Source organism: Engystomops pustulosus, chromosome 9, assembly GCF_040894005.1.
Source record: "Engystomops pustulosus chromosome 9, aEngPut4.maternal, whole genome shotgun sequence".
Classification (NCBI taxonomy): Eukaryota; Metazoa; Chordata; class Amphibia; order Anura; family Leptodactylidae; genus Engystomops; species Engystomops pustulosus.
In genome coordinates, this window is record NC_092419.1 from 17,944,139 (window position 1) to 17,964,632 (window position 20,494).

At 47.5% G+C, this 20,494-nt stretch overlaps 2 protein-coding genes across 3 annotated transcripts; one reads left to right on the top strand and one right to left on the bottom strand.

Moving 5' to 3' along the window:
- Positions 1-679: 679 nt before the first annotated feature.
- Positions 680-6,278, top strand: APOOL (apolipoprotein O like). 2 transcript variants are annotated; one of them, XM_072123976.1, is made up of 9 exons: positions 680-830; positions 2,628-2,732; positions 2,839-2,958; positions 3,773-3,827; positions 3,935-4,033; positions 4,344-4,435; positions 5,059-5,172; positions 5,545-5,701; positions 6,002-6,278. In XM_072123976.1, exons 1-9 carry the CDS (start codon positions 819-821, stop codon positions 6,097-6,099), a joined length of 852 nt encoding a protein of 283 aa, XP_071980077.1. In that variant the 5' UTR covers positions 680-818; the 3' UTR covers positions 6,100-6,278. The 2 variants fall into 2 exon arrangements, with proteins under 2 accessions (XP_071980077.1, XP_071980076.1); XM_072123975.1 differs by lacking the exon at positions 680-830 and having other exon boundaries at positions 2,613-2,732.
- A 1,123-nt stretch (positions 6,279-7,401) lies between these two features.
- SATL1 (spermidine/spermine N1-acetyl transferase like 1) lies at positions 7,402-13,423 on the bottom strand. The gene is made up of 7 exons (XM_072122935.1): positions 13,232-13,423; positions 10,711-10,905; positions 9,775-9,826; positions 9,410-9,490; positions 8,014-8,118; positions 7,887-7,927; positions 7,402-7,648 (listed from the first exon to the last, which is right to left on the bottom strand). Exons 1-7 carry the CDS (start codon positions 13,421-13,423, stop codon positions 7,463-7,465), a joined length of 852 nt encoding a protein of 283 aa, XP_071979036.1. The 3' UTR covers positions 7,402-7,462.
- Between the last annotated feature and the right edge of the window lie 7,071 nt (positions 13,424-20,494).

Consider the following 20,494-nt stretch of genomic DNA (forward strand, 5'->3'; position numbering starts at 1 on the left):
TGTCATCTACACATCCCCCATAACAGTGTCACCTACACATCCCCCCATAACAGTGTCACCTACACATCCCCCATAACAGTGTCACCTACACATCCCCCATAACAGTGTCACCTACACATCCCCCATAACAGTGTCACCTACACATCCCCCCATAACAGTGTCACCTACACATCCCCCCATAACAGTGTCACCTACACACACCCCATAACAGTGTCACCTACACATCCCCCCATAACAGTGTCATCTACACATCCCCCCATAACAGTGTCATCTACACATCCCCCATAACAGTGTCACCTACACCCCCCATAACAGTGTCACCTACACATCCCCCATAACAGTGTCACCTACACATCCCCCCATAACAGTGTCATCTACACATCCCTCATAACAGTGTCACCTACACCCCCCATAACAGTGTCACCTACACATCCCCCATAACAGTGTCACCTACACATCCCCCCATAACAGTGTCATCTACACATCCCCCATAAAACAGTGTCACCTACACATCACCCCATAACAGTGTCACCTACACATCCCCCCATAACAGTGTCACCTACACATCCCCCATAACAGTGTCACCTACACATCCCCCATAACAGTTTTATCACACATGATGCATTACATTATATATTACACTGGATACATTGTATACGAGGTTTTTGTTCAAGTGACAGTTCTAGGCCACGCCCACACCCCGTGACTGTAAGCAGAGCACATGACCAGTTAGCGCAGCAGCTGCTGTTTGATGAGTTTTGGTCTGTGCGGCCGCCGTACTGACCCCCGGCGTGCAGGAGGAGGCGGAGGGCGCCGCCATGGTGTCCAAGGTGAGTGCCGGAATATACCGGGGCTGCTGGGACTTGTAGTCCGCTCACCGAGTGACGGGTTGTGTGTCCCCCCATATCTATATACACCCCCAGTCACTGCTGACCCCCCCATATCTATATACACCCCCAGTCACTGCTGCCCCCCATATCTATATACACCCCCAGTCACTGCTGCCCCCCCATATCTATATACACCCCCAGTCACTGCTGCCCCCCCATATCTATATACACCCCCAGTCACTGCTGTTCCCCCCCCCCATATCTATATACACCCCCAGTCACTGCTCCCCCCCCATATCTATATACACCCCCAGTCACTGCTGCCCCCCATATCTATATACACCCCCAGTCACTGCTGCCCCCCCATATCTATATACACCCCCAGTCACTGCTGCCCCCCCATATCTATATACACCCCCAGTCACTGCTGTTCCCCCCCCCTCATATCTATATACACCCCCAGTCACTGCTCTCCCCCCATATCTATATACACCCCCAGTCACTGCTGCCCCCTCATATCTATATACACCCCCAGTCACTGCTGTCCCCCCATATCTATATACACCCCCAGTCACTGCTGCCCCCCCATATCTATATACACCCCCAGTCACTGCTGTCTCCCCCATATCTATATACACCCCCAGTCACTGCTGTCCCCCCATATCTATATACACCCCCAGTCACTGCTGTCCCCCCATATCTATATACACCCCCAGTCACTGCTGTCTCCCCCATATCTATATACACCCCCAGTCACTGCTGTCTCCCCCATATCTATATACACCCCCAGTCACTGCTGTCCCCCCATATCTATATACACCCCCAGTCACTGCTGCCCCCCATATCTATATACACCCCCAGTCACTGCTGCCCCCCCATATCTATATACACCCCCAGTCACTGCTGTTCCCCCCCCCCATATCTATATACACCCCCAGTCACTGCTGCCCCCCATATCTATATACACCCCCAGTCACTGCTGCCCCCTCATATCTATATACACCCCCAGTCACTGCTGTCCCCCCATATCTATATACACCCCCAGTCACTGCTGCCCCCCCATATCTATATACACCCCCAGTCACTGCTGCCCCCCCATATCTATATACACCCCCAGTCACTGCTGTCCCCATATCTATATACACCCCCAGTCACTGCTGTCCCCCCATATCTATATACACCCCCAGTCACTGCTGTCCCCATATCTATATACACCCCCAGTCACTGCTCCCCCCCCCCATATCTATATACACCCCCAGTCACTGCTCCCCCCCCCATATCTATATACACCCCCAGTCACTGCTCCCCCCCCCCATATCTATATACACCCCCAGTCACTGCTGTCCCCATATCTATATACACCCCCAGTCACTGCTGTCCCCATATCTATATACACCCCCAGTCACTGCTCCCCCCCCCATATCTATATACACCCCCAGTCACTGCTGCCCCCCATATCTATATACAACCCCAGTCACTGCTGTCCCCCATATCTATATACATCCCCAGTCACTGCTATCCCCCCATATCTATATACACCCCCAGTCACTGCTGCCCCCCCCATATCTATATACACCCCCAGTCACTGCTGCCCCCCCCATATCTATATACACCCCCAGTCACTGCTGCCCCCCCCATATCTATATACACCCCCAGTCACTGCTGCCCCCCCATATCTATATACACCCCCAGTCACTGCTGCCCCCCCATATCTATATACACCCCCAGTCACTGCTGTCCCCCATATCTATATACACCCCCAGTCACCTTGATCTTGTGCCTATGCTTTGCCCCCAGATCCTGAAGCTTGGGGTGGTCCCAGCGGGGCTGGTGGTCTCCTCCTATGGCCTCTATGCTGTGTCTGACCGGGAGGTGAAAGGTGATCGCCTGAATCCACAACAGGTAAGTGCGTGCAGTGTATGGGGGATATCTGGGGTGTTATTGGGGTGTCACTAATGTTTACAGGTCAGTCCCAGCTCATCCCCTGTTTCTTCCCTCTTTCCCTTAGTTGTCAGTGTACACGGCTCCTCCCAGAGCTTCGCGGTTCATTGAGGCACAGCCGGGCCGCGTGCAGTGCGCCTTCTCTGCGGTGCGGACAGCCGTGTGGCCCCTTGTTACCTGGACTCAGGTAAGTGAGTGCAGCTTAATCTATACCAGAGAGCTCCTGCCAAAGCTCTAGAGCGCAGGAAAGGCGCAGTATAACTGCAATATGGCATCCCCTCCAATCTATTCTAATAATGGTCACAGCTGAGAGTTTGTTACAACTGCATTAAGTCTCATTCTTAGTGTGCCTGCTCCCTGAAAAAATCACCAGCTCTAGCCAGAATGAAATATCTAGGAATGCAGAGAGACTTCAGCAGAATAGTGAGTGTAGCTCTGCAGTATAATACAGTATGTAACTCAGGATCAGTACAGGGTAAGTAATGTCATGTATGTACACAGTGACTGCACCAGCAGCAGAATAGTGACTGCAGCTCTGGAGTATAATACAGGATGTAACTCAGGATCAGTACAGGATCAGTAATGTCATGTATGTACACAGTGACTGCACCAGCAGCAGAATAGTGAGTGCAGCTCTGGAGTATAATACAAGATGTAACTCAGGATCAGTGCAGGATAAGTAATGTCATGTATGTACACAGTGACTGCACCAGCAGCAGAATATGGAGTGCAGCCTTGGGGTATAATACAGGATGTAACTCAGGATCAGTACAGGATAAGTAATGTCACGTATGTACACAGTGACTGCACCAGCAGCAGAATAGTGAGTGCAGCTCTGGAGTATAATACAGGATGTAACTCAGGATCAGTACAGGATAAGTAATGTCATGTATATACACAGTGACTGCACCAGCAGCAGAATAGTGAGTGCAGCTCTGGAGTATAATGCAGGATTAGTAGTGCCTGGTCCCCCGTGTGACTTGTATATCTTCTGTATGTAGAACGCCTGCGGCTCTATCAGGGATGGAGTGGAGGATACAATACAGTTTGGGAAAGGTAATTGATCTTTCACTTTCTGGTCAAAAACTTTCTCTCTGCCGCCTGTGCTGTGCCACCTCCTGGGGGCGCTGTGCAGGGACTCATTCATTCTCTCTCTTATACAGATAGCTACATCTACCTGAAGAACCCACCCCCCGAGTTCTTGCCGCGAGTAGGGATCATCTCGGTCAGTGGACTCGCCGGCCTGGTTTTAGCCAGAAAAGGTAAAACTTTGCTGCAGGTGAGAACACGTCCCCCTGATCTCCAGGTGGAGGGGACGCTGTGGTTGCACCTGACTAATGTGAAGCCATGAAGTATCAGGACCTGTGTCTGATCCCTAAGAAGCTGCTGGATGTGGGGCTGATTACCAGGACCCCCATCCTACACAAGAACCCTGGTCCTGCTTCCCCAATCCATGAGGCGGCAGGTTATGATAAATTCTCCATTGTATCTTCCATGATCTAGATCCCAGGTACTCTGTATCCTGCATGTGACCTCCAGTGACCTTTGTGTCTGATCTCCTCTCCCTTACAGGGTCCAGACTTAGGAAGGTGGTGTACCCGCTGGGTCTGGCCGCCCTCGGGGCCTCTGTCTGCTACCCCACACAGACGGTCATATTTGCTAAGGTAAAGAACTTATGTCAGCTCCCCGAGTAGAATAGTACTGCTCAACTTCAGACCTCTGCCTGCTGTCAGTGAATAATATTGTAATATTTCTATATATTGTAAGACCTCTGCCTGCTGTCAGTGAATACTGTGATATTGCTATTCACTGTGAGACCTCTGCCTGCTGTCAGTGAATACTGTGATATTCCTATACTCTGTAAGACCATTGCCTGCTGTCAGTGAATAATATTGTAATATTCCTATATATTGTAAGACCTCTGCCTGCTGTCGGTGAATAACGTAATATTCCCATACACTGTCAGACCTCTGCCTGCTGTCTGTGAATAATGTGATATTCCTATTCACTGTGAGACCTCTGCCTGCTGTCAGTAAATAATGTGATATTCCCATACACTGTAAGACCTCTGCTTGCTGTCGGTGAATAATGTGATATTCCTATACTTTGTAAGATCTCTGCCTGCTGTCAGTGAAAAATGTGATATTCCCATACACTGTGAGACCTCTAGCTGCTGTCAGTGAATACTGTGATATTCCTATACTCGGCAAGACCTCTGCCTGCTGTCAGTGAATACTGTGATACTCCTATACTTTGACTGATGGGTGCCTTTTCTTGCTGACACTAGGTAACGGGTAAGAAGTTGTACAGCGCCGGTCACTGGACGTACAGCACCCTGAGCTCTTTATGGAAAACAAAACCACAGAAAGAAGAGATTCCAGTTCCATCAGAGGAAGACAAGGTACAAAGTAGCAGAAAGTGGCGTCTTAAAGGAGCCCTGCAGATAGAACACCCCAGGGACACTGCGATACAATCAGCTCCATCCACTGTATAGGTTCCGATGCCTAGAAGTAACCGTACAGCTGATGGGTGGGGGGGTGGGGGGTCTATTGTCGGACCCCCACACATCACATACTGATGACTTACCCTGAGTAGGAGACTAGAAAACCTCTGATGCAGATTTGCCATAGATTTGCCTTATCCAGAGAAGAAGTCTACAGCCAAATAATCTGCAGATGTATTAACCCATTGTAACTCACTAATAATGAGATTGGATTACTGTATTATTGCTATTGGCCAGGTCATGAGTCCTGTGTGCTCTCTTTCCTTACAGGAGGCTCCAGGAGTAGAGGAGAGCGGAACAGCAGCGGCTGAGGGGTCACCTACAGGACCCAGCGCACCCCAGGATCCATCCCTCCCATCTGTGCCTCCAAATACATCATCGCCAGCTGGAGATCCAGCAGAACCCAGCACTACAAGCGCCTGCACAGGTGGGGGAGGGGTAGTCTGGCAGGTTGTCACTAGAACCGGGATTATACCTTCAGTTATATTGTTTTATTACTAATCTTCAGCTTTATAGCTTTGTCACCTTTGAGCCCCATAACACAATTTATAAAGTCATCAGAATAGTGATTGCAGCTCTGGAGCGCTATAAATAGCAGCAGGTGGGGGCCGCACCATGCTGGGGGGGGGGGGGGGTGCAGCTGCAGCAGCTTCCTGGTATTTTGCAAGAAATATTATAATGGTGTCTCCCCTGCTCATGTAACCCTGTGCATTTCTGCTCTCTACAGATCAGCCAAAGGATGGGAAGTTCCAGCCTCCTCCAGAACTTGTGGACCATGGGCAGTCCAACCCGGAAGACAAGGATCTGTACAGCACCAGAACCTGAGCAGCTGTGCACGTGATGAGGGTCCGGCCCTCCCAGAGGCATGGATGAGGAGAGTATCACCTCTGTGTCTGGTATTAGATAAGGATGTTACCCCCGGAGTAGGAGGAGAACTTTATGAACTCTTCTAACTTTCTCTACTTTCGTTACATTTGATATAATAAAAGAGATGTGTCCCTCAGGCGGCGGCTCTGGCCCTGCTCATTACCGGCCGCTCATCCCCAGGACACGATTATACTGGTATAGTGACCACTTACGTGGCTCTTGTGCTGGACTGGAGCAGAAGTGATGATGTCTTGTGTGATTGGCTCACATGGAGATGAATAAGAGATGAGCATTAGCCAGCACCCCTGGAGTCATGGGGAAAGGAAGGGAAATTGTCACCAGGTTGGAGCCCATTACCCCACCAGCAAGTTTCCACAAGGATTAGCCTCCCAAACCTGTCAATGCCGACCTCTGTTCTATATTGTGTTGTAACCCATGTGCTGTGAACTGGAGTAAAGAGTCTGTGCTCCTTGTATATCAGGCTGTGGTGTGCATGCTCGGCCTGAGCTCCTTGTATATGTGGCTGTGATGTGCATGCTCTGCCTGCGCTCCTAGTTTATGAGGCTATGGTGTGCATGCTCGGCCTGAGCTCCTTGTATATGTGGCTGTGATGTGCATGCTCTGCCTGCGCTCCTAGTTTATGAGGCTATGGTGTGCATGCTCGGCCTGAGCTCCTTGTATATGTGGCTGTGATGTGCATGCTCTGCCTGCGCTCCTAGTTTATGAGGCTATGGTGGGCATGCTTGGCCTGAGCTCCTTGTATATCAGGCTGTGGTTTGCATGCTCGGCCTGCGCTCCTTGTATGTCAGACTATGATGTGCATGCTCAGCCTGCGCTCCTTGTGTCTGAGGCTGTGGTGTGCATGCTCGGCCTGAGCTCCTTGTATGTCAGGCTGTGGTGTGCATGCTCGGCCTGAGCTCCTTGTATGTCAGGCTGTGGTGTGCATGCTCGGCCTGAGCTCCTTGTATGTCAGGCTGTGGTTCGCATGCTCGGCCTGAGCTCCTTGTATGTCAGGCTGTGGTGTGCATGCTCGGCCTGAGCTCCTTGTATGTCAGGCTGTGGTGTGCATGCTCGGCCTGAGCTCCTTGTATGTCAGGCTGTGGTTCGCATGCTCGGCCTGCGCTCCTTGTATGTCAGGCTGTGGTGTGCATGCTCAGCCTGCGCTCCTTGTGTATGAGGCTGTGCATGCTCGGCCTGAGCTCCTTGTAGGTCAGGCTGTGGTGTACATGCTCGGCCCATGCTGCGGACATGACACTGGGGTGAGGCCTGGTGTTTATTGCCTGTATGTAAAGCATCTGGTAACGTAGGGTGTGCACATCCATCACCGCTGCAGGTTTGGGGCTCCCTCCGCCATGCGCTTGAGGTCATCCGGAGCAAATCTGAACAGGCGCCAGCCGTCCTCCTCTGACAGGTCTGCAGCACCCCTCCTCTTGTAATATTCAATGGCGGTCGTATTCCCAGAATGGACCATGAAGTACATGGAGCTGCAGCGCTGAGCCGTGGCCTCCTGCAGAAGAGACGTATCACTATGTTTCTGCTATGCCACATAGTACAGGGGGCGCTATAGAGTGCCACCACCATTACATGCATTACAGGAGTTATTACAGGGAGTGTGCCAGGTTACAGCTGCCGCTTGTGCCCCAGTGTAAATGCAGTGAGGTCACTCTTCTCTATTACCACCTTCATAAGATGTGGGAATTGATGCCATGTAATAGAGGTGTGTGAGAATAAGTAAGTGAACCCACCTGACTAATGTTCTTCAGCATTGCAGATCCAATCCCGATACCTGGGGGGAGTACACATATGACATTTACAATACAGGGCAGATTATTATTTACATGGGACTGCAGAGATGTGGGCAGCGTTTCTCACCTCGATACGGCTCCATGACGAAGAAATCCTCGAGATGCAGCGACCTCCCGGCCCAGGGGTCGTATGTGAAATAATACATAGCGAAGCCCACCGCTCCGCCACTGCCTGGAATGAGAAATGTACATCGGGGTAAATAAGTATCTCGTGCTCTGCAGATTTTGTAAGTTTTCCCACCTGCCAAGACCAAAGACACGAGAGACACAAGCCTGGGATGGACTACAGAGCAATAGACAGCAGCCTAGTGAGCGGTAACAACTATGAAGGAAACACAGGATGAGCGTCCGTCCTCCTGGGTCTGGGGATCCATGTAAGATCTCGCCTCATGGGGTCAGGATGAGTGTGAGAGATCAGGAACCAGCCCAGAACTACACAGGAGGACCTGGTCCATGACCAGAAGAGATCTGGGACCTCAGTCACATAGATCACCGCTAGTAACACTGCACAGTCCTGGATTATATCCTGCAGGACACACCGGCTCCTCCTGCTCATGTCCAGGCCCAACAACCATCTGTAGGATCCGGAGGAGGCCGGGGAGAAGGTCATGTGCTCAGATGAGACCAAAATAGAACTTTTTGGTATCGGCCACACTCACCGGGTCTGGAGGAAGCCTGTGGGGGACACATCAGACTCTGGGGGGGATTATCTGCAATGGGGACAGGATGATGGCAGCGTATAGAAGGGAGGATGGATGGGGCCATGTACCACAACCTCCTCCCTCAGTAAGAGCAGTGCAGATGGGTCATGGCTGGGTCTTCCACAATGACCCGAAACACACAGCCAGGACAACTAAGGAGCGGCTCCGGAAGAAGGAGAATTCCATGGTCCTGGAGTGTCCCATTCAGTCTCCAGACTTGAAGAATCCAAAATCTATGCAGGAGCTGAACCTCCATCGCAGAAACCTGAAAGATCTGGAGAAGATCAGGAGGAGAGAACCAGATCCCCTGCTGCATGGCAAACTACAAGAACTGCAGGCAAAGGGAAATGGACCAGGCAAAGGGTGAAGTACCATAACGATCACCTCTCCATTTTTTGTAGGTAGGGAAACTTGCCTAATTGTCAGGGGATATACAGGCGGCCACTGTGACATCTGGTGAAGCTCTTTGGATGTTTTACTTTACTCCACGGCTGCAATGATCAGCTGTAAGGTGTCTGTTATGAAGTTTTATTGATAATCCTTGGTCCCATTACAGCAAAAAAATTTAAAAATCCAATTGCCACTGGGACAAAAAATTATTTTGTCTGGAGCAACAATTATAAAATATACAGTTCCGACTTGCATACAAATTCAACTTAAGAACAAACCTAAAGTACCTCTCCTGTACATAACCTGGGGATTGCCTGTACTATATACCCTGCTGTATATATATGTATACCAGTGACATCACAGAATACCAACCTGCGCTGCCCCCTGTGCCCGCCACCTCCGCAATAAGGCACCGGTAATAGGGGTGAGCTCCAAAGCCGTCTTCTAGTAAATCTGCCAAAGGAGAGAAGGAGATTGGTCTGTGATGCAGTCCTATGTAAATGTTACAATATTATTGTGTTGTGTCTGTTGTGCTTTATCCTATTCACTTAGACTCTCCGCTTGCTGTTAGTGAATGGGGATTTTCTTATCTTCTCACAGTTGGGGGAGTTGTTACAGAGCGCTCATGACTTGCTTTGTTGGTGTCACTGTATGTCGGTGTACAGCTGATCCCCCCCCCCCCCCAGGTATTATGTATATACAGGGTGACACAGGGTATATAGGAGGCTTCATCTCACCTTTGTCTGTCAGTTCCACTGCGTCCGGCATGTTCTGATAGTCCGCCAGCGCCTGTAGGGAGCCATGTGAGTGTTGATGAAGAGATAGAAATAGTTAAAAAGAGAAACGTGGAGGAAATCACAACCTGCTCAGAGCAGCACAGAGTATTTTAGGAGTAAAGCAAATTGCTATTGGGGCTTTATTTTTTTTCCAGATGCTAGATCCTCCAGTCCAATTCCTAAGGGTGCTGTCACATGTGGCGCTTTGACTCAATTCAGAAACAGAATTAAAGTGCACGGGGGGTTAGGGTGGGGCATGCCATGGCCTGGTCGCATATTCGTTTTTATGGAAACCCATGCAATCACTAACCAGCACCCGTCGTCTTGTATTGCCTAGAAATGCATATACCATCAGGCCGTGGCACCCCCGTGTGCTGTGATTCGGTCAAAGCGCTACATGTGACAGCACGCTGCAATGTCACACCTGCTGTCAGATCCCTTTAACTAGGACTGCACTATGAGACCTTCCCCTAATAAGAGTGGAACGGTTTTCTCTAATAGCCGCACTAAGGAGGACCCTTCCACTGATTCTGTACCCCCACTGGTCCCCAGCAATCAATGTTATAGTAATGCGTCGTTTGCAAACGAGTCGGCCCAAAGAACCGGCTCACTTAACCCCGCCCCTAGCCGGCTCACTACGCCCCTTTTAACCCGATACAATCGGGTTAAAAGTGGTGTGGGGTGATTGACTGACCTGCAGCTCCCTATTATAGATGGAATAGGGAGCCATCCAGGAGCCAGAAGAGCCGGCTCACTAAGAAGAGCCGGAATTCCCATCAATACAATGTCAGCATTGTGAGGTCTCTATGGTCAGATGGGCGGAGCCTGGCAGTGCCCCTTACTAATGCTGCCTTTGGGGGACCCCATTATTGATACATGACACATTTGCCATCTCACTTTGATCATGCGCAGGAGCTCCGGGCAGTCTTGTGGTTGGGCCTTTCGTATAACATAAGGAGGGGTCTCTGTGCTATTGGGACTGATGCTGGGGGTCTCCTCGTTCCTCTGGGTGTGGACTGTGCTAGGACCCGGACATGGACTGCATGGCTCTGGGATGCTGGGACTCTCCACCTTGTGGTTGTGGGTCCGGGGCTGTCATCCAGTTGTTATATCCTAGGTCTTGTTTCCTGACACTTTACATCTTGAATATCAATAACTGGTGACCGGAGAAGTCAGAACTCCAAGAACCTTATTGTGACCTAACCCATGAGTCACAATAGAGGTCACGTCACCATGGCAGCACAGCATGTCACAATAAAGTCACAATCTTCTTATAATTGTTATACATGGCCTTCTACAATCAACTTTTAAAATTATGCTCATGAGACAGAAAGGCACTGTGGGGGGTTACCAGATCCCCTCCATGCTGTCGCTTCACAGGATGTAACACTTTCACATAGTGAAAGGGGGAGGAAGTGTTCCTGCACACTGTAACAGTCTGTGAATCTGCAGCACGGAGGGGCTCTGGTATTGGCCCCCAGGAGCCCTTCTGACATATTACCATATTTTAAAAAGTTGATTTTAGAAATAATTTTATAACAAATATAAGAAGATTCCCACGGTGCCTGGATCTATGAGTGAATGTCCCTGGTTCTTCATGATGAATTTTGATACAAGATTTCCTTTACAGAAAATAAAAATTTTGTATAAAGGTCATAATATTCTGTGAGAGGATTGTCATGAGGTCAATGCCCGACCTGTAGGGGGCGTCTGACCCTGTGTGATGCTGTAGGTGCAGTGTGTGCACAGATCACTACGCGCCATTCTTCTCATCTGCCGATCCATCCACGTTGCGATTCTCTTGTGTGATTCCACTTCCTCATTGTCCCCTCAGCCCGTGAGAGAAGGAGGAGATTACTAATAACTGACACTCACGTCACTCATAATATATATAACAAGCGGGAAGTAAGAGAAGCAATAACATCACGATCCAAGGGTCAATAGGAGAAAACAGGACAAAGTCCTCCCACATCGAAGAGGAAGGAAGAGAAGATAATGAGGGATCACAAGAGCGAGTATACGGATGACGTCACCACAATAATAGTCATATCCACACAAGTATTTGTGATGAGTCCCAGACGAAGGGAAAGGGGTACATATTAAAGGGGAGCCCCAATAACAGTGCACAACTGGAGAATAATACAGGATGAAACTCAGGATCAGTACAGGATAAGTAATGTCATGTATGTACACAGTGACTGCACCAGCAGCAGAATAGTGAGTGCAGCTCTGGAGTATAATACAGGATGTAACTCAAGATCAGTACAGGATAAGTAATGTCATGTATGTACACAGTGACTGCACCAGCAGCAGTATAGTGAGTGCAGCTCTGGGGTATAATACAGGATGTAACTCAGGATCAGTACAGGATAAGTAATGTCATGTATGTACACAGTGACTGCACCAGCAGCAGAATAGTGAGTGCAGCTCTGGAGTATAATACAGGATGTAACTCAGGATCAGTACAGGATAAGTAATGTCATGTATGTACACAGTGAAAGCACCAGCAGCAGAATAGTGAGTGCAGCTCTGGGGTATAATACAGGATGTAACTCAGGATTAGTACAGGATAAGTAATGTCATGTATGTACACAGTGACTGCACCAGCAGCAGAATAGTGAGTGCAGCTCTGGGGTATAATACAGGATGTAACTCAGGATCAGTACAGGATAAGTAATGTCACGTATGTACACAGTGACTGCACCAGCAGCAGAATAGTGAGTGCAGCTCTGGAGTATAATACAGGATGTAACTCAGGATCAGTACAGGATAAGTAATGTCATGTATGTACACAGTGACTGCCCCAGCAGCAGAATAGTGAGTGCAGCTCTGGGGTATAATACAGGATGTAACTCAGGATCAGTACAGGATAAGTAATGTCACGTATGTACACAGTGACTGCACCAGCAGCAGAATAGTGAGTGCAGCTCTGGAGTATAATACAGGATGTAACTCAGGATCAGTACAGGATAAGTAATGTCATGTATGTACACAGTGACTGCACCAGCAGCAGAATAGTGAGTGCAGCTCTGCAGTATAACACAGGATGTAACTCAGGATCAGTACAGGATAAGTAATGTCATGTATGTACACAGTGACTGCACCAGCAGCAAAATAGTGAGTGCAGCTCTGGGGTATAATACAGGATGTAACTCAGGATCAGTACAGGATAAGTAATGTCATGTATGTACACAGTGACTGCACCAGCAGCAGAATAGTGAGTGCAGCTCTGGGGTATAATACAGGATGTAATTCAGGATCAGTACAGGATAAGTAATGTCATGTATGTACACAGTGACTGCACCAGCAGCAGAATAGTGAGTGCAGCTCTGCAGTATAACACAGGATGTAACTCAGGACGTCTTCCCTGTGCAGTGATTGATCCCGTTATCTATTGCAGTTAATCAGTAATTTTTACTATAGATAAATTCTCCCTCGGCAGTAGACGTCTTCTATGTTCCTGCATTCGGATACAATGTCTTCCTGGAGTCTCATCTCGTCTTCTGTTCTCTTGTGCTTCTTGGTGACGCTGGTGGTCGGAGAACGTAAGATCTTCTTCTCTTGTTATTACTGGGATGTGTGATGACTGTACGACGGTTCCCATAGTCATGTATGATGGAGCAGGGGGCGGACAGGAGGACACGAGTCTGACAGTAACATACTGGTGTGTGCCCCCTCTGTTAGGATCCACTCTTCTTTTAGCTTCTTATGTTTTTGTTTTTAAGAAAAAGAGGTTTTAAAAATTATGCAGATGAGCCTTAGGGGCTCCAGGCTTCATTGACATCCGGGAGCCCCTGAGGCTCATTTGCATGATCTGTAAAACCTTTTTATTGTAAAAACAAGGTCAAAAGAAACTAAAAGAAAAGCATAACCTGCCAGAGGGGGCACACACCAGTATGTCAGTGTGCTTGGTTTACAATTCTTCATCCTGGTGGTAGATGTCCTTTAAAGGGGTTTTCTGCCTTTATGTGACTTCTTCTTCATTATTGTATAATGGGACATTCCATTCCGCTGCTGAATGTCAGTGAATAGAAACAATCGTAACCCAGAAACTGTAAACCATTTAGTGGCCAAAACTTCTCAAAGCTGAGTGTTTGTTACAGTTGAATACGGACTCTATCACAATCACTGATGGCTCCTCTGTGGGTCATGGATGGAAAGATTTTCCAGTAATCGGAGCGACATTCCAGGATTATCAGATGGAAATGTAGGAGACACTTCCTTGAGGCTGCTGGGAATTATGGAACATCACATTTTCATGCCGGATCCAATCACAATATTGATTATAAATCAGTTCAGGTTATTAACGATATGTAGTCAGTATCAACTACATGGATACATTGTAACAAACCCTCAGCTATGAGACGTATTAGAACATTATTGCAAATTATGTTAATGATCAAACTATTCAAACTGTGAGCGAATCAAACACAGAGGATAAACCAGAGGAGTAACGCTGCGTCCAGCCTCAGGATTATTTACCCCTTCAGTGCTGAGTAGAGCCTCCTGCTGTAATGACTTGCACATTAAGATTGCTTCAAGTGTTGGTTTTTGGAGCAGTTTCTTAATTGAACAGACAAGAAGTTCTCTGAGATCTTAATGATTGTTACGGGAAATCAGTCTGATGTAAATTTGTTGCCCCCTACCCCCGGGCAGAATGACTTTAGTTCTCACTTTAGGGCTGTGGTAGAGTCCTGTTGCTTCAGAGAGTGACCACCGTATCAGGGTTGGGACTCCAAGCAACATATAATCTGCATGGAGTCCCTGCTTCCCTTCCCTTGAAGCATGACACTATACTACCACGCCAGTCACTGTGACATAACCGGATTATCAGATGCCAGGAGAAACGTCACCTGCAACCAGAGACGGACCCTAAAATCAGCCTGTAGGGTGTGTGAGATACGTGGCCGCTTCCTGATGGAGTCTCTTCTCTCTTTGCAGCCAGTTGTGAGAATGTGGAAGATTTCGGGGGCTGTACAGGAGATACCGGCGACTTCTGCCCCGGAGACATCGCCTGCAGCTGTAAAAGTGGCCGACCCTTCTGCAGGTGACGAATATTTGGGAATTATGGAAATATTAGGGACATTCTGGACACCCCTTAGATTACAGTAAAGGGGTCGCCACCCTTTTTTTTTAAAAAAAATTAAGAATAGGAGAGACGACCCTGGATGTAGCCTGGTAACCTCCATTCTTTACACTGCGGGTGGCCTCCAGGGAAACAGCTTGTGAAGGTGTGACATAGATTGTAAGCTCTTGGGAGTTATTGTTTTATATGACCAGGTTATTACTTGTATTAGTAATGATCTGTAAAGATCTGTAGAATATGATAGTGCTATAAAGATTTAAAGGAAATCTCCCACCAGGATGAAGGACTGTAAACCAAGCACAGTGACATACTGGTGTGTGTCCCTTCTGGCAGGGTCTGCTTTTCTTTTAGCTTCGTATGTCCTGATTTTCACAAAAAAAGGCTTTTAAAACTATGCAAATGAGCCTGAGGGGCTCCAGGTTCCTTAGGTGTTAATGGAGCCTGGAGCCCCTCAGGCTCATTTGCATAATTTTTAACAACCCAAAAGAAGAGCGGATCCTGCCAGAGTGGGCACACACCAGAAAGTCAATGTGCTTGATGTACAATCCTTCATCCTGGTGATAGATTTCCTTGAATATTATGAGAACATGTACTCACAGAGATTACAGATGGAGCGTTATCTAGTCCAGCCCAGTGGGGAAGGGGCTTTTGCTATAAGTGGTCTCAGTATTTGAAGCTTCGACAGACATTGTCCTGGTCGCACCGTCATCAGCCTTCAGATTTTATCTCTTTTACATTAGAATTGGTGTCTCCTCGTATGATTTAGCACCAAAGGATTCAAACACGTTTATAATGTATCCTGTAATCAAGTGTGACCCCCACAGACTGCAGCCCTGGAGAGATGTGTAATGAGACCTTTGTGTAGGGTGTTAGTAGCAGCAGAACTGTAAAATATGGATTTAAATTCCAGGACTGTAGCTTATCCAAATGCATTGGGGTGTATATCCTCACACTGCTGTGCTCTGTGCTCCTTGAAACCAGTGTTAGGTATTGTCCCTGGAGAGATGTGTAATGATACCTTTGTGTATGTTAGTAGTAGCAGGACTGTGAAATAAGAAGTTATATTTTAGGATTGTAGCTTGTCTAAGTGTCCTGGCGGTGTGTCCTCGCACTGCTTTGCTCTGTGCATTGAGTTAATCCACAGCCCCTCCTCTCAAAAGTGTAATATTACACATCTCTCCAGGGACAATGGCAAACACTGGCTGCAGAGAGCACAGAGCACAGCAGTGCAAGGACCGGCCCGCAGTTCTCTTTGGGAGAATACAATCATAGAATTTAAATCCACATTTCAATCCTGCTGCTGCTCACAACATGCACAAAAGTATGATGACACATCTCTCCAGGGACGATAGCTAACACTGGCTGCAGAGAGCACAGAGAAAAGCAGAGTGAGGACAATACTGAACACTGGCTGCGGAGAGCACAGAGCACAGCAGTGTGAGGACCGGCCCGCCGTGCACTTTGGGGGAATACAATGATAGAATAAAAATCCATATTTCAGTCCTGCTGCTACTCAAAGCATGCACAAAAGTGTGATGACACAGGGACAACAGCTAACACTGGCTGCAGAGAGCACAGAGCAAAGCAGAGTGAGGACAATACTGAACACTGGCTGCAGTCTGAATGATCACACCTGCTGAAAAGTTCCCTTAAAATTTTGATGTCCTGATGCTCCCATAAGGCTGGTGGAGACAGCACATTGTGCCATGTGTGTCAGTCCTATAGCATAGAAATCATCTCTAAAGTGAGATTTTTATCCATTCCTAAGATCTCTGCTTGCTGCGATAGTTACAAACCAGTAATGAACATGAGACATCATGTACATAATGATGATTTTTCACCCTTGTCACCCTCCAGCTGCCCATTTTTCAGGGGCCCCAATGGAAATTACTGGTATCTGGGGGAGAAGTGTAACCAGCTGTGGAGCACCCTGGACATGATCGTCCTCGCCGTCTTCCCCGCGGTGGCGCTGGCGTTTGTCGTTGCAGTTACAGCGCAGCTCATCCACTTATGCAAGACAAAACCAAAAAGCCACACGGTGCAGGTGACAGCCGAGCCACGGTAAGCGACCAATGTACAGCCCGAAATATGCGGGTTCATATTTTTAACTTAATTTGTCTCCCTTTTTTCACTCCCTTTTTTAGGAAAAAGTCAGAGCGGAAGACGATGGAGACGCACCAGAACGAGGCGTTCGTTCCTGATGAGGCGCCCAGAAATCACTATGTGGGACTCCCCCTGGTAATGATTCTCCTTCCCTTGTGTCACGTGATGGAGCTGAGATCAGCTTAGAAGTCCTGATCAGAGAAGAGGGACCCCCCAAATCCGGTTACAGGGGAGGACGTGAACATTCACATTATAAATGCTGGTTCTCATCTCATCCTTAGGCCGATGTCCGTGACCAAGGACAAAACTTACAAACAATGCACCAGGACAAACCTGCAGCCAGAGCTCCAAAACCTCACGGACTGAAGTGAGTATGAGAGAGAGCGACAGCGAGGGGGACGACCCTCCAGGTCTAGAACTTATGTAACCGGCCCATTTTGTATTGGTCCATATGTATTATATTGGCTGTACCGGTTTTCTGTCGGACTTTGCTGTCGGAAACTGATTGTACCTGTATTTATAAATTATCTGCACCAGTTTTGTGTCGCGGCCGCTCTGTGTCCGACAACACAGGAAAAATGTCACCTAAAGGAACTGTTACTGCTCAGTCCGAGTTTGCGTCACAGCGACTGCATAGTACACACTGCGTTGCTATTAATAAATGTGGGCCATTCTCTATTAATATCATATACATAAATGACAATACTTATCCTGTACTGATCCTGAGTTACATCCTGTATTATACTCCAGAGCTGCACTCACTATTCTGCTGCTGATGCAGTCACTGTGTACATACATGACATTACTTATCCTGTACTGATCCTGAGTTACATCCTGTATTATACTCCAGAGCTGCACTCACTATTCTGCTGCTGGTGCAGTCACTGTGTACATACATGACATTACTTATCCTGTACTGATCCTGAGTTACATCCTGTATTATACTCCAGAGCTGCACTCACTATTCTGCTGCTGATGCAGTCACTGTGTACATACATGACATTACTTATCCTGTACTGATCCTGAGTTACATCCTGTATTATACTCCAGAGCTGCACTCACTATTCTGCTGCTGGTGCAGTCACTGTGTACATACATGACATTACTTATTCTGTACTGATCCTGAGTTACATCCTGTATTATACCCCAGAGCTGCACTCGCTATTTTGCTGCTGGTGCAGTCACTGTGTACATACATGACATTACTTATCCTGTACTGATCCTGAGTTACATCCTGTATTACACTCTAGAGCTGCACTCACTATTCTGCTGGTGCAGTCACTGTGTACATACATGACATTACTTATCCTGTACTGATCCTGAGTTACATCCTGTATTATACTCCAGAGCTGCACTCTCTATTCTGCTGGTACAGTCACTGTGTACATACATGACATTACTTATCCTGTACTGATCCTGAGTTACATCCTGTATTACACTCTAGAGCTGCACTCACTATTCTGCTGCTGGTGCAGTCACTGTGTACATACATGACATTACTTATCCTGTACTGATCCTGAGTTACATCCTGTATTATACTCCAGAGCTGCACTCACTATTCTGCTGCTGGTGCAGTCACTGTGTACATACATGACATTACTTATCCTGTACTGATCCTGAGTTACATCCTGTATTATACTCCAGAGCTGCACTCACTATTCTGCTGCTGATGCAGTCACTGTGTACATACATGACATTACTTATCCTGTACTGATCCTGAGTTACATCCTGTATTATACTCCAGAGCTGCACTCACTATTCTGCTGCTGGTGCAGTCACTGTGTACATACATGACATTACTTATCCTGTACTGATCCTGAGTTACATCCTGTATTATACCCCAGAGCTGCACTCGCTATTTTGCTGCTGGTGCAGTCACTGTGTACATACATGACATTACTTATCCTGTACTGATCCTGAGTTACATCCTGTATTACACTCTAGAGCTGCACTCACTATTCTGCTGCTGGTGCAGTCACTGTGTACATACATGACATTACTTATCCTGTACTGATCCTGAGTTACATCCTGTATTATACTCCAGAGCTGCACTCTCTATTCTGCTGGTACAGTCACTGTGTACATACATGACATTACTTATCCTGTACTGATCCTGAGTTACATCCTGTATTACACTCTAGAGCTGCACTCACTATTCTGCTGCTGGTGCAGTCACTGTGTACATACATGACATTACTTATCCTGTACTGATCCTGAGTTACATCCTGTATTATACTCCAGAGCTGCACTCACTATTCTGCTGCTGGTGCAGTCACTGTGTACATACATGACATTACTTATCCTGTACTGATCCTGAGTTACATCCTGTATTATACTCCAGAGCTGCACTCACTATTCTGCTGCTGGTGCAGTCACTGTGTACATACATGACATTACTTATCCTGTACTGATCCTGAGTTACATCCTGTATTATACCCCAGAGCTGCACTCACTATTCTGCTGCTGGTGCAGTCACTGTGTACATACATGACATTACTTATCCTGTACTGATCCTGAGTTACATCCTGTATTATACCCCAGAGCTGCACTCACTATTCTGCTGCTGGTGCAGTCACTGTGTACATACATGACATTACTTATCCTGTACTGATCCTGAGTTACATCCTGTATTATACTCCAGATCTGCACTCACTATTCTGCTGCTGGTGCAGTCACTGTGTACATACATGACATTACTTATCCTGTACTGATCCTGAGTTACATCCTGTATTATACCCCAGAGCTGCACTCACTATTCTGCTGCTGGTGCAGTCACTATGTGCATACATGACTATACTTATCCTGTACTGATCCTGAGTTACATCCTGTATTATACTCCAGAGCTGCACTCACTATTCTGCTGCTGGTGCAGTCACTGTGTACATACATGACATTACTTATCCTGTACTGATCCTGAGTTACATCCTGTATTATACTCCAGAGCTGCACTCACTATTCTGCTGCTGATGCAGTCACTGTGTACATACATGACATTACTTATCCTGTACTGATCCTGAGTTACATCCTGTATTATACTCCAGAGCTGCACTCACTATTCTGCTGCTGGTGCAGTCACTGTGTACATACATGACATTACTTATCCTGTACTGATCCTGAGTTACATCCTGTATTATACCCCAGAGCTGCACTCACTATTCTGCTGCTGGTGCAGTCACTGTGTACATACATGACATTACTTATCCTGTACTGATCCTGAGTTACATCCTGTATTATACCCCAGAGCTGCACTCGCTATTTTGCTGCTGGTGCAGTCACTGTGTACATACATGACATTACTTATCCTGTACTGATCCTGAGTTACATCCTGTATTACACTCTAGAGCTGCACTCACTATTCTGCTGCTGGTGCAGTCACTGGGGGTCATTTATTAAGGGCCCGATTCGCGTTTTCCCGACGTGTTACCCGAATATTTCCGTTTTGCGCCGCTTGTACTTAAATTGCCCCGGGATTTTGGCGCACGCGATCGGATT